The sequence below is a fragment of the Schistocerca americana genome, chromosome 2 (genome assembly GCF_021461395.2).
Source record: "Schistocerca americana isolate TAMUIC-IGC-003095 chromosome 2, iqSchAmer2.1, whole genome shotgun sequence".
NCBI lineage: Eukaryota > Metazoa > Arthropoda > Insecta > Orthoptera > Acrididae > Schistocerca > Schistocerca americana.
The window spans coordinates 200,320,094-200,335,481 of record NC_060120.1 but is presented as its reverse complement, the minus strand read 5'-3'; the positions used below and the strand labels follow the sequence as shown (position 1 = coordinate 200,335,481).

General features: G+C 37.1%; 1 protein-coding gene across 4 annotated transcripts in view; it reads right to left on the bottom strand.

The window, feature by feature from the left end:
* Nucleotides 1-15,388, bottom strand: part of LOC124595701 — a 181,959-nt gene that overhangs the window by 18,707 nt on the left and 147,864 nt on the right. For all 4 annotated transcript variants that reach the window (XM_047134563.1, XM_047134564.1, XM_047134562.1 and 1 more), the window contains exon 6: nucleotides 1,103-1,257. In XM_047134563.1, coding sequence (XP_046990519.1) covers nucleotides 1,103-1,257 — 155 coding nt within the window. The remainder of the gene's footprint in view (nucleotides 1-1,102; nucleotides 1,258-15,388) is intronic.

Sequence of the window (15,388 nt, the reverse complement as noted above, 5' to 3'; positions counted from 1 at the left end):
GTATGAGAGATTGCAGAAGAATGTAACATTTCAACTGGATCACGTCATGAAACTGTTAGAAGGAAATGATCAGAAATGTGGTGAAACAATTCAAGGCTCCTGCATCATGATACTGCACCCACACATTCGTCCCTGTTGATGCGTGACTACTGCACAAAAAATGAAATCAGTGCTGCCTCATCCTCTGTATTCTCCAGACCTGGCCCCTGCCGACTTTTATCTTTTATTTCCAAAGTAGAAAACTCCATTGAAAGGATGTATATTTGCAATGACAGATGAGATAAAAGAAAATTCACAGATGGCACTTAGTGCGATTCACCAAAAGGCGTACCAAGACGGCTTTTGGAAATGGAAACAGTATCGGGAGTGGTGTATCACTTGTGAAGGAGAGTATTTCTAAGCAGACCATCCACAATAAGTAAAGGTATGTGTAGAAAAAATTTGTTGACAATTTTCCAGAGTTTTTTGAACAGACCCGATATGAGTTCTACAGCTGATATTTTCTCTTAGATATACTTCAATTCCTTACTGAGATTTTACTACTTCTGTCACAATGTATTCATCTCAATTGTTTATGGGTATTATTCTGCAAAAAGAAACTTGGTGTAGAAATATTCAAACTTTTTCTTTCCTTACAGACTTTTTCTGAGTTATTTTGGATCCATTTAACAGCCCCTCGGCACATGCTATGGCTCTTCTACAACTTTGTAAAGCCTGATCTTGTTTTAATGGGTTAGAGTATTTATTTATTTTCAATGGTCATCTCCCCACTTTCCAATATATCCTATTACCCTCGCATAATTATTTCACCCTTTCTGTTTACTCTGATTAAACCAAATGTTAAGTGTAGACACATTAAGCAGCTGTTAAACAGTTACAAAGTATCTCAGAAAAAAAGTCTGCAAAGAAAAAAAGATTTTGAATATTTCTACACAGTTTCTTTTCGCAAAATAATACCCATAAACAATGGAGATGACAACATTGTGATCATCCTCATGCTCAAGGGTTATTTTTAAGCCTACAACAACCACAGTTTTCCACTGTGCAAATTAAGCAATACTGCAGTGTTACTATTTTCATTGTATCTGTGTAGAAAACAAACCTGACATTTTCTAAAGCAGAAAGGTTTCTGTCACCAGACAAAGCCCAGTTTTCTTTCAAGGCATGTATCTCTCCTTGTATGTTTTGAATTCCATCTTTCAGCTCAGTCTCTCTCATTTCCATAATTGCTACTTCTTTGGAGATAACATCACGGTCCTAAAAATAAAAGAAAAAGGAAGAAACACAGTTGGTTGGAAACTGATTTCTACATCAAAATGCATGGTGGGGGATACATCATAACAATACTGTCGATTTTTAATGATAAAATTATACGAATAGTTCCTCCTTTGAGGAGGAGGGATTTGCATGATGGTGCCTTTTGTGTCTCAAGAACTGATTTTATAGTGACCCTTTTTTTTATTTTTATTAATTGTACCATAATTTCCTGTAGAATTGTCCTCATTTTGGACTCTAAATATATTGCTTCCTTTAATGCAGGGTATAACATCATGTGCAGTGTGATCTCTAAGGTTTTTTATCTCACCCCCTCCCCCAGTATATTGTTCAAGGGTTGGCATGAAACATATTCTTACCGGTTCTGATTTATACCATAGGAGTTGCAACAATAAAAACTATGGGGAATATCTCTGTAACATATTGGCGGTTGTACTGTAAGTGGTATGATATCATAGCTAGAGTCGAGGCCCCATTTATGGCCACATTAAGGGCAATTCGAGATACATCACATTTTTAATATAGGAGTAAAGTATACAAATTACTTCAAAAACTCGGATCTATTGCTCCAAGGTCTACCCATTACAACCATGTAAAAACAAATATTCTAAGTTGTATAACAAAAGCTGAAAGAAATATTGAAAAATAAATGGTGCATTTCCCCATTTCTGGCCATGTTAACCCTAGCTATGGCCAGTTGTTTCGCCACTTATGGCCACTTCATATTATAATAAAACTATGGCTAAAATAATTGTCAATCCATGTGCCAGAAAGTAATTTGTGCTTTATACAAGTATATAAGACAACATACATCAAATAGGTAAAAGGTACAGAAACTGAATGAACAGAAAAAAAATCATTAGGCAAAGTATTGCCCCAGTAATTACTTAAATCAACTTCCAGACAAGTTTATTTCTCACGAGTATCAATAGAACCAGGGAAATTTGTTTTTAATGAACGTCCTTCTTGAATCAAGACTGGATCTGGCAGTTTCCCTATAATATCTTCACCTGTTATAGTCGAAACATCATTTTCAATGTATTCAAAACAAGTTTTCTGAACATTAGAACTTTTTAAGCACTGAATTTCATATTCAGAGTCAGAAATCACTTTCAAAACTACAGATACATACTTAAAAATTGCAGATCTTGTTCTTCTATTTCCTGTTGAACTAAATTTTACCAAAATAAAGTCCCCTACTTTCAAATTCTCACTCGAAGATAGTTTGACATTTTCTGGTATTTCATCTTCATCTCCTTCTACGTAGTCATCTAAACTGCTTCCACTGTCCGTCCATTCTTCTTCCTCAGAAGAACATGTTGGCCTATCACTTAACTCTTGTCTGTTTCTTGTTTTTCCCCTTTTTTACATGAGATAATGCCAAGTGTTGCTCTTTGGACTTTAACTCCTTCATAGCTTTTCTCTTCCTTTTTCCTGCTCCTTCTCCTCCTTCTCTTTTTCCTTCAGTTCATGATATTCCACCCACTTGTCACTAGTCACAACAGTGGGTGGGTGTTCTTTCTTTCTCTCTGTGCCTTGTTGTTTGGGTTCTGGCCAAGTGATGACACTTTCAAAAACTGTTGCTAATGATTTTGGTGGTGTCACTTGGATACGCACTGAAGATGGACTATGGTTGGATGTTGGAGTACCTGAATTATGTGAAATACTATTGGGGGTTGTTGATATATCTGCAGGAATAAGACTTTTGGTGGGTGTTGAAGGAATACCTGAATTCTGTAAAATGCTGCTGCGTGTTGAAGATATGTCAATAATATCAACATTTTGAATGGATGAAGGATTAAGTCTGTCTGCGTTTTGTGAAAGATCCTCTGTTTGATTGTCTTCAGAGGGAGGTACTATGCTATCTGTCAGACTGTCATCAGTGTTACCACTAGCACCATGCATTTCAACCTCATCAGCTATTTTTCTCCAGAACTTGAAAAGTAATAATGCTTCTTGATTTCCTTCCCACTCATGATTCCTTCTCTTGGTTGCTCTGAACTCATCTAGAAGGACAGGATCAATTTGCTTTTCTATATATGAGAAATGTCTCTGAAGTCCCTCATTTGTCTGAACTGTGGTTGAGGCTGGTGTACTATGAACAACTATCTTGCTGTAATCTACATTGTTCACATTAAATGGAAACAGACCAGTTGCCCTGAAACCAGCACGAATATTTGCCACCATTTTAGGTTCTGTAATAATTTGTGACAGAACAGAAGGTACATCAGATTTTGAAATTTCAGTGCCATTATTTTCAAAATGCCAATTCTGAACAATCTTCTTCCACATTTTTTTGATAGGTCCAAAGACAGCTACATCTAATGGTTGCAAGATGTGTGTAGAATTGGGATAGAGAGCAACTAGAATGATCTGATTTTCCCTACAATATCTGCTCAAATGAAGTGTCAAATGAGAGCAGTGCCCATTTAAAAATATTACTACAGGCCGGGGAATTTCAGCTTCTTTCAAGAACGGATCAAATACATTTGTTATATACTCAAAAAAAACTTTCACCTGTCATCCACCCATTTTCTGTTTTTCCAATGCCCCAGTTTCGAGGAGCTGCTTTCACCAATGATGCTGGAATCCTTGCATATTTGAACAGTGTTAAGGGAGGAGTAAATTTTCCAGCAGCATTCACTGCAAACAATGTAGTAACGTTATCTTTGTCAGAGTTACATGACTCATCCTAAACATGATGGCCACAAGGACCTATGATTAATTCCCCTTTAGGAGCCAGAAAAAAGAAGTTTCATCCATATTAAAAATTCTATTTGGGTCATTTAACACATCCATATCATTTAAAGTGATGGATGCTTCGTGAAACCAGTTTCTTATTTTCTCTTCTGTAACAGAACCTCTAGCCCTATTGACATATTCTGTATGTTTTTGTGACAGAACCTTGTGTCTCTTAAGAAATCCATAATACCATTTTTTTCCAGGTCGATTGTTAGTAAATGTAGCCTTACAACTTTCCATATCTGCACTCTCAATAAGTTTTTGCACAGATGCACAGAGATTTTCTTTAGTAACTGGAAATCCCATGCTAGAACAGTCCAAAACCCAGTCCACCAATTTTTTTTCAATTTTTTCTAAGACATAATGTGGACCACAGTGCCCTGTAGATTCTTTTGGAGATACACCAGAAATTTTGTTTCTTAATGTTGTCCTTGGAACTTTGTACAACTTGCTTACAGTAGCAACCTTCATTCCCTCATCAATAGCCTTTAGAGCATCTTTAAGTTTGCTGGGAGAATACTGAAACTTCTTATTCTTTGGTTGACTCATTTTTCCTATAAATAATGCACAAAGATGGAGTTAAAGAATGTTGCATATTTGAATAGTGCCTATTGCATATTTTGTATCTTACAAGCATTGGTAAATTAGTATGATATGCCAAGACAATACTAACAATGAGGTATATACTGATATAAAAATACCAAAAATATTTTAATAAGCCTATTTAAATAAAATTAGCCTAGTGTAATGTAGGACAGAACACTAATATTGATGTTTTTGTATCAGTTTTTAGAAGTGGCCAAAACAGGATACATATATGTCTCCACTTACGGCCACATGCATGACCATGACACGGAACCACGGCTAAATATGGAACTGTTAATGGCCACATACTTTTGATAACACGTTTTTAGGCTGAGCGATATAAAGCTTAAAAGAAATGAAAATATAATGTCTTATCTTACCTCTGAACAGTTTAAGTTTCTTCTGATGCTTTATTTAAGCATGTAAAATACAAAAAACAGATCATGTGTTGCTTAAAGAAAACTTCTGCAAAACCCAGCTTCTGCAGCACTGATCATTTCACAAAATGGTGTCTCCAAACAAACACGTACAAAAGAATGATTATGTAGACAAATGATTAGAGCCTTTCACAAAGTTTATAATAATCTATAGTAGAACTGGCTAGTATTCCAGAGAAGCTTAAAAATTAACCTTTGACATAAAGGTGGCCATAGGTGGGGTAGTGGCCAAAACTAGAGCCTTCACCCTACCGTAACTCAAATTTAGAAGTGGTGTTGCTGACACCAAGCAGCAAGACAGACTACAGAGCAAACCAGAAGAAAAGTGTAAGAGACTGGAAGGCATCAATAGTTGTTGTGCATAGCAGAACCACACTGCCAGTGAATGGCTGTAGAGAGTAGTAGTGAGGGATATATCCTTGTCTGTAGCTTCTCTTCATGAGGGATACAGTACACTGTGCCAGCAAATTTCACTCCCACATCCTCAATAGTAAAAGCAACATGGCACACAGGCATTGCAGTTTGAACAGGGTGTAAGAGGAAAAATGTGTCCACAATGCATTAAAACTAGCTCAGTCCAACTAAAGGTATGGTGTATAGGAAGAGACACCCTGTGAATTTCAGAACAAAATGACTGAAAAGAAACAAAGATATACAGTTTGTGGTTTACAAATTAAGACAAGGAAAGATGCACATCTGCAATAGGCTTGCCTCTTTCATACACATCGTGAAAATAAAAAAATCCAAGCAAAGTACCAGTAATAAAGCATACACAAATGGGCAAACAGGCAAAAACAGCTGCCCTAAAGTTAAAGAACCAAACAAGAACAAACAAATAAGTATAGAACAATATTTGAGCAGAAACAAGCAAAAAGGAAGAAACAGCAACACACTTGGCAAATGTCAAACCTACAAATACAATAACAAGGCTGTCATTAATGAATAGTTACGTAACAAAAATACTGTAATAATGAGAAAGTGCCAAAACTGAGTGACAGTATAATCCTACAAACAACTATGGAGCAGTATGTGAACATGCACTAGAAAGAAGAAAGAAAGAGGAACACTAATGCTGATCTGAATTTAAATTAAATGTATGTGATACTGTAAATATGGCACACTACTGCCAAGCTGTGAATGAACCCAATTTAAATATTTATCACCATTATGTCCAATCACTGCATAATAATATTGATGCAGTTAATGTGTTACAACAGACAAGCTAAAGATAGCTTACTGATACGTATTTCTTAGAAAAGGCTTAATCCTGAATTAATTCAACATAAAAAAAAACCACATTCATTTTATCTTCCTACAATTTCAGAAATAACAGCAATCAGGATAGCAAAGCGATTTATGTAAAGGAAAATATACATTTTACTACCCTACATGAATTAACTTAAACAAATGTCAGAAGGTACCATGAGGCTGATGCTATAAAAATTACTAAGTCCAGCAAGGTCACTGTTACAGTTTACCAATCACTATCTGGATATTTGGAGCTTTACTTAAATAAAATGGAATCATTGCTAAAGAAGTAAATAAAATGGAATGTGGTGTGAAATTTGTCAAAACTTCAACAATAATTTTATCACAGAAAGTAGAAACATGAGAGCCCCTTTTGAGCCTTGCTAAATTCCACAGTTTAAATGATGAAGTAAATGCTGCTACAAGAGTAACAGACACTTTCAGAACAGCTTTAGACCAGAGTCAAGAAGAGTTTTATGGCACTTCACTATGATTTTTCAATGTAGGCTTTAGTGAACATCGTGCTCAAATATTAAGCTTTAAAGTAAAAGGTAGTACTGGGAACAACATGTCTATGAGAACCACATTTAGCTGCTATAAAAGGATAACACAAAACACTTCAGAGTAAAAGATAGTATTGGGAACAACATGTCTTTGAGAACCACATGTAGATGCTATAATTAGGATAATTTAAAATATTCCAGCAGTTTAATAAACAAAGAAAAACGGCCACAGCTTTATAAAATTAATGACATAAATGAAATTTAATACCTTTATTGATTTATTTATTAACTCATTGCTTTCAGATTGCATTTCCACAGAAAACTGTAACCATAAGGAGCAATTTTAGAACTCAAGGGAAATAAGGGTTTCATGCCAGAAGAGACTACTACATAAAATCTGTAATCTGAATAATTCTTCACTTGAATTACACAAATATTATATAAAAAAATATTCCAAACTACTAAGAAAAGTACAAAGAGGAGCAAAAATAATACATAATGATAATTACATATGTAATTCAAGAAATAAAGCAGGGCCATACAGTGTTACATACAATGAAAATGGTGAAAATAGAGCATCATGTAATATCGTATTTTACGGACTACAAGACACTCCGGACTATAAGTCTTACCTTAATTTTTAAGCATTTTTTTTTTTTTTTTTAGAAAATAACATTTTTATCATCTTTATGATTAGTTTGCAAGTCCAGACTAAAAAAATTCTTACTTTATAAAACCAAATAGACCTCTAAAATCTCTGAAAATCGTCATATGACCTTTCTTCTTCCTTCTTTTAGTCATCGCTTTGTCCTCTTCTTATGTAATATGATCTTCACTGCCATCGAGAGTGTTACTTATGCCGCACTTCTCAAAAGATTTAATAATAATGTCTTCTCTCACTCTAGACCATGACTGTTTTATCCACTGACACACTTATTTCATTGTAGATCGTTTTAAAGCTCCTTTTGACATGAATTCATGTTGGGTTCCATTCATCATCCATTTGTTCCATTCCTCTCTCACATAAACTTTGAATGGTTTATTTATTAAAACATCAAGAGGTCGCAATTTTAAAGTAAGTCCACCCAGAACAACAGCAAGCTCTGTATTTCCCTGTCTCAATTTCTCTTTCATAAGAAGAGAACTCTTCTTCAATAAAGCACCTTTCCTTCTCTCCCACACACTGTCAGTCAGTAATTTCATTCCAGCCTCGTCCATCAAACCCTTGTCATGTATGTGAACAACACCTGGAAGTATTTTAGAAAGTTTTGGCATTATTTTGCTGTTGAACATGATCATTGGATTTAGTACTATCAGCACAACATGAAAGAAAAACACTGTAGTGTATTTTTTTGTGGCCACTTGTTTTTATAATTACATTTTTAGCACCTTTCATGGCAGTAGTTCTATTATTTGCCAGATCAAATGTCAGAGGAGTTTCATCCAAATTCACAATTTGGCTTAGCTCCACACTTGTTTTCTTTCGTTGCTGAATAATAAAGTGACGAAAAGATAATATTTTCTCTTCATACTCGTTACATTTTCTGAGATATTTTGAATTTGGTTCAAAAGCTAAGTCCATGACAGTTCATAAACCTTTAGTGTGATGGTGGCATGGGAAGGAGAAAGAGTTAACAAACTTGTGAATCCCCGTACCTCATGTTCGTCACGTTGGTGCACTGCTGCTGCCAGTTGAATCCAATGTTGCCAAATAGAGATAGGTTTCCTGCAGCACGGAATATACGGCCATTTTTAAGACGGGTGGAAATTTTAAATCAAACACTGGACATTTTTAAATTAATTTCAAATATATAATGCACTTAAATTTGGAGGCAATTTTCCAAAGAAAAAAGTGCATCTTATAGTTCATAAAATATGGTAACACTATCAGAAGAAAATAAAAAAGTAATGAACCTCTTAGAAGTAGCCAACACATGGCAACTTTTTCACAGGTGTTGCAGATAATAAAATGAAACATAAATAGACTGTCCAGTCTAATAAATACAAAATAAGTGCTTCTGCTAGGCCAATGAACATCCACACTATCACACAAGAAGAAGTAGTAAAATCGATAACAGAACTTACAAATACAAACTCCGAGGACATCAATAATATTCCTGAAACAATCTTGAGGAAGAAGAGTGCTGAATTACTTACACACTGATATGACTGCTCAATTCAAGCAGGTACTTCCTCTGATGTATTGAAAACATCTACGATAATTCTATCATATAAAAAAGATAATGTAAGATAACTACAAGTCCATCACAACTTCTTCTTGCACTTCAAAAATATTAGAAAAAGTTAAATATGAAACACTAATGGAATCAACAGGAGTATTTATTGATCTATCAAAAGCTTTTGAAATGGCAAATCATAACATTCTGCTGTCAAAACTGGAAAAGTATGGAATTCAACGTCAGTCCAACAGCTCAATCGGCTCCCTTCTGAGCGATCACAAAAAAGCAATAAGCATCAAATACATTAACGTCAGACTTAAAACTATTTCTGAACACTTATTAAAATATAATCTAATTAAATTCAGTGTACATCAAGGATCACTGTTTCTTTGTACTTTGACAATATAAATATAAGCAAGTAACAAGACAGATTGCTTCTCCTCTTTGTGTTGCAGATAGGCACAACAAAAAGATTGTTGCACATCTAGCTTTTGGACACAGCCATCTTCAGAAAGGAAGGGTCCAAGTGTCAGGGACAGTGGTCTTGTGTGCTTGCTTATATGAATGTGTGTGTGTGTGTGTGTGTGTGTGTGTGTGTGTGTGTGTGTTTTCTTTTCTGAAGAAGGCTTTGGTCAAAAGCTGAATGTGTAACAGTCTTTTTAATGTGTCTGTCTGCAACTCAGCATACCATATTTATGGTAAGTAGCAATGTGTCTTTTTCCTAATATGGTTAATATTCCGATCTGTGGTTTCCAGTGTTTAAATTTAAACATGGATGATTATAAAATTATCATATCTGCAGACATCACAATTCTGTTAAATGGGGAAAGCATGGAAGAATTACAGAAAACAGTATACACTGTCACCAAACAACTTATGAACTGTGCACAGAATAATCATCTTATAATAAATAGTAAAAAAAAAGACTATTGCAGAAATATTTCACAATGCTCTGAACAAAGAAATGTACATTCCCTTCCTCTCTAACAATGATGAACCAGTTGGTAATAGAACATACAACAAATTCTTAGATTTATGGCTGCAAAGCGATGTGCAACAGAATAAGCATAAATAGAATATCTTAACGCAAATTTGAGTGAGACCTGCCAATTTCTGTGCTCACTAAAATCTTGCTATAGTGAGGAAACAGTAATGAGTGTATTCGATGTCTACCTCCATTCTCACCTTAAAAATGACATAATAAAAGCAGCTTTCAGGAACACAGACCTAGAGATTCATGTGAAGCAGTGTTTAAGATCTGTGGTATCTCTCCTTTACTTTGTACCTACATCAAGAAAACTCTTACACTCTTTAAAATAAATGTAATAGGTAAGAACAGCAGATTGTAAAAAACTATGATAATACCACTTTCACTTTACTAGACGAAACAAAAACTTACGTATGACCCCACAAAAAATCCCTATACCAAAACTGTCCTTTCCACTTGGGAGTTAAACTTCATAACAAAGTTCCCGAAAAAATAAAGCAAATACTGAAGTCAATACCTTTTGGGAAATCTTCAAAGTTGTGTTACAATGGTAACACTGACAGCAGAGTCCTGGGATGTTTGGTTGGTTAACTTTAAAACTAACAACAATGTAGGAAAAGAAAGATTGCTGCTTACCGTAAAGATAGCACGTTAAGTTGCAGACACGCACAAATAAATGACACTTACACAAAGCTTGCAGCCACTGCCTTCACCAGAAAAAGAAAGAGAAGCACTCACCATTCATTCACACTATGAAACACACCTCACACACACGAGTACCAACTCTCCAGCAGCTCAGACCAGAATTAAAAAACTAACGGTAATTCAGATGCCACGGGCCTGCAGAATAATAAATAGTTGTGAGAAGGAATAATGAAATAATTAAATCATTTAAGTTTGGTCAATATAATAGCTGACATGGGATTTGTAGGTGTGGTGTCACCGCCAGACACCACACTTGCTAGGTGGTAGCCTTTAAATCGACCGCGGTCCGCTAGTATACGTCGGGCCCGCGTGTCGCCACTGTCAGTGATTGCAGACCGAGCGCCGCCACACGGCAGGTCTAGAGAGACTTCCTAGCACTCTCCCCAGTTGTACACCCGACTTTGCTAGCGATGGTTCACTGACAAATTACGCTCTCATTTGCCGAGACGATAGTTAGCATAGCCTTCAGCTACGTCATTAGCTGCGACCTAGCAAGGCGCCATTATCATTTGCTATTTCTCTTGTGATGCATGTACCGTCAAGAGCTATGTTCACCACTTATGGATTAAAGTTAAGTATTCCAGCAGCTTCGTACTTTATTTGCTAGTCTCAATTACTTTACCTGTTTCAGACCTCACGCCAGCCTGCGTGAGCTTAAACGCGTGCCTTTCGGCTTCCTCTCATAGTGACTTGGCTGTCTTGCCAAGTCACAACAGTAAATGAAATTATGTTGTGTCTTTCTGACACAATAAAAGATTGTAAGGAAAAGAATACCATATCTACAGCTGTGGAAAGGATAGACTGCTACACACCATAAAGATGACATGCTTCGAGTTACAGACAGGCACAACGAATAGCCTTCATCAAAAAAGAAAAGCATGCATGCATCCACATAAACAAGCACACCTCACACATACATGGCCAATGTCACTGATCTTTGTGTGTGCGTGTGTGTGTGAGAGAGAGAGATATCTGACAATGCAACACAAATATTTGTTCATCACCTGTGTCAAACGTCATGCTCCAAGCTAGAATAAAAATGAAAACAAGTCACAAGTAAGGCTGGGATGCTACACAGCACAGACTAATTTTAAGTAGATAGCTAGAGTATTTTAGGACTCAGTGGGTAAACAAATAAATCTGAATTAGTCTCATAGCATTTTCCAATCTTCATGAGAACTGCTCGAAAGTAACGTGCTCCTAAAACAGCATGAACATCTCAGATTTATTTTATAAGCATAACATGATGTCATAGGAGCAATGATGTACATGACATAATCTACTATTAAAAAATCATCCATAAAATACTTGAAAATGGCCTAAGGCCAAAATTGTACAATCGTATGTGAAATAAAGAGAATGGTAGCTGAAGGCTTCAAGAAATCTTTCAAAAAATTCATCACGGCTGCATGCCCTATCGCATTGAAAATTAAGCACAAAGTAGATGCAAAGGGTCAAATTTCCATTAAGGGATTGAATTATGATGAGGGCTTCTTTGCAGGAAATTTATTTTTGTACCTTGGTTAAGAAGATCTAATCCACTAATATTTTATTACGCTCACAAATGCATCAATCCAAGGATTATTAGTTTTCTTTTGTTTTAATTAACCTGTTTTATGTGTGTAATAAGCAGTTTAATCAATAAACACCAGTTCTTGTATGAATTTTTAAGTGAAACAGGGTGTATATGTGGACAAGGGAAAAAAATTCCCACTTTTTCTGTGTTAAGTGACAGTATATGTTCCCTCGAATGGTAAAACTTATCAATCGTTTGAAAGGTTAAGGTTTTATACACAGGCGTAGAACTTCCCAGCACTTTAGAAAATGAAACCAAGAAAAAAATGTATTTTGGAAAGATCTTTGTTGTGCAGCAATAGGTACACTGCATATTACAAAAGTATATATTCGAATTCTACCAAACACAGAATGTTAGTTTCCAAAGCACTGAAATCAAGATTGAAATGCACTTTTGTAAGCCAATCATAGCTCATGTCACGTGATCGTGCCAGCCAATGTTACCAGATTTTCAGAGCTTAGAACACAGGATGTAGTCAGCCTTCACCTACATCACTGTTAAGTAGCACAAACACACAAACAGGAAAAGTTATGGGTTTAAATTAATATACATATTGTACCACAACAAAAACTAAGCTTTCACATATAAAATTGGTCTTTTTTTGCATGTGTTACACTTTGATACAGCACACAAATGTGCCAGTAAAATTTTAAGTAATGACATAAATGTGTGGTCTTCTGGGCTCAAAATTCTTCTAAGTAGCTGGCGCTTAAAGCGTTAAGCTTTCAATGAGAATCAAATGCTCTGCGATTTAAGAAATTCTGACCACATTCACACACGTAACATAATTAATGTTGTGTAAAATGAAATTTACTTTGAAAGTCTACATCTACATTTATACTCCGCAAGCCACCCAACGGTGTGTGGCGGAGGGCACTTTACGTGCCACTGTCATTACCTCCCTTTCCTGTTCCAGTCGCGTATGGTTCGTGGGAAGAACGACTGTCTGAAAGCCTCCGTGCGCGCTCTAATCTCTCCAATTTTACATTCGTGATCTCCTCGGGAGGTATAAGTAGGGGGAAGCAATATATTCGATACCTCATCCAGAAACGCACCCTCTCGAAACCTGGCGAGCAAGCTACACCGCGATGCAGAGCGCCTCTCTTGCAGAGTCTGCCACTTGAGTTTATTAAACATCTCCGTAACGCTATCACGATTACCAAATAACCCTGTGACGAAACGCGCCGCTCTTCTTTGGATCTTCTCTATCTCCTCCATCAAACCGATATGGTACGGATCCCACACTGATGAGCAATGCTCAAGTATAGGTCGAACGAGTGTTTTGTAAGCCACCTCCTTTGTTGATGGACTACATTTTCTAAGCACTCTCCCAATGAATCTCAACCTGGTACCCGCCTTACCAACAATTAATTTTATATGATCATTCCACTTCAAATCGTTCCGCACGCATACTCCCAGATATTTTACAGAAGTAACTGCTACCAGTGTTTGTTCCGCTATCATATAATCATACAATAAAGGATCCTTCTTTCTATGTATTCGCAATACATAACATTTGTCTATGTTAAGGGACAGTTGCCACTCCCTGCACCAAGTGCCTATCCGCTGCAGATCTTCCTGCATTTCGCTACAATTTTCTAATGCTGCAACTTCTCTGTATACTACAGCATCATCCGCGAAAAGCCGCATGGAACTTCCGACACTATCTACTAGGTCATTTATATATATTGTGAAAAGCAATGGTCCCATAACACTCCCCTGTGGCACGCCAGATGTTACTTTAACGTCTGTAGACGTCTCTCCATTGATAACAACATGCTGTGTTCTGTTTGCTAAAAACTCTTCAATCCAGCCACACAGCTGGTCTGATATTCCGTAGGCTCTTACTTTGTTTATCAGGCGACAGTGTGGAACTGTATCGAACGCCTTCGGGAAGTCAAGAAAAATAGCATCTACCTGGGAGCCTGTATCTAATATTTTCTGGGTCTCATGAACAAATAAAGCGAGTTGGGTCTCACACGATCGCTGTTTCCGGAATCCATGTTGATTCCTACATAGTAGATTCTGGGTTTCCAAAAACGACATGATACTCGAGCAAAAAACATGTTCTAAAATTCTACAACAGATCGACGTCAGAGATATAGGTCTATAGTTTTGCGCATCTGCTCGACGACCCTTCTTGAAGACTGGGTCTATCTGTGTTCTTTTCCAATCATTTGGAACCCTCAGTCCCTCTAGACACTTGCGGTACACGGCAATGCTTTTCTAACCACCATTCGCAATATTTTCCCATGACCATGAATTCATTTCAGGGGGGAGTTGTCAGAGCGCGCGTTACTGTGCCTGCACAGATATGATAGGCAGGAAACCTGTACGTTCATTTATATGAAGGCTGGAACTTAAATAGTGGCAACTATTTATTCACAACCAATACAAAAGAGCTACATGTTTGCACCTGTTACTGTCCTTCAAAGTAGTCACCAGCGTTGTGCAGAACCCGTTGCCAGCGATGTGGAAGGCATAGTATACCATTAGCAGAGCCTGTTCTGTTGATGGTGCAAAGTGAGCGGTCTACTGCCAGTCGAATCTCTGGAACAGTTTTGAAGTGAATGCCATGAAGTGGTCCCTACATCTTCAGAATCAAATCAAAGTCACATGGACTTAAGTCCGGGGAGTATGGTGGATGCTACAGTACTTTCCAGTCCCATCGACCGAACAGAGCATCCACAGCTTGCGCTGTATGCGCCTGCGCATTGTGGTGCAGAGTGATGGGTGGGTTGCGCAGAAAGCGTCATCACTTCTTTTGCAAAGCTGGTCGCAGGTCATGCTTCAAAAACGAACAGTAACACTGTGCATTGATGGTCTGCCCTGGAGGAACGTAATGCTTTAGAATAACACGATCACAGTCATACACAAGAATCACCATAACTTTCACCATACTGGGACTCTGACGCACTTTCACTTTCACGGCGACTCATAATGACGCCATTCGTTGGATTGGCATTTCAGTTTTGGCTCATATGATGTGGCCCATGCCTGATCCACTGTTACGATATGGCGTAAGAAAGGCTCTCCTTCGCACTCACAGCACACCAAGTACGTCAGAGCAGTGTTGTAATGCACCCATTTCTGCATTTCTGTCAACTCATGCTGAACCCATCATGATGCAATTTTTTGCATGCCCAGGC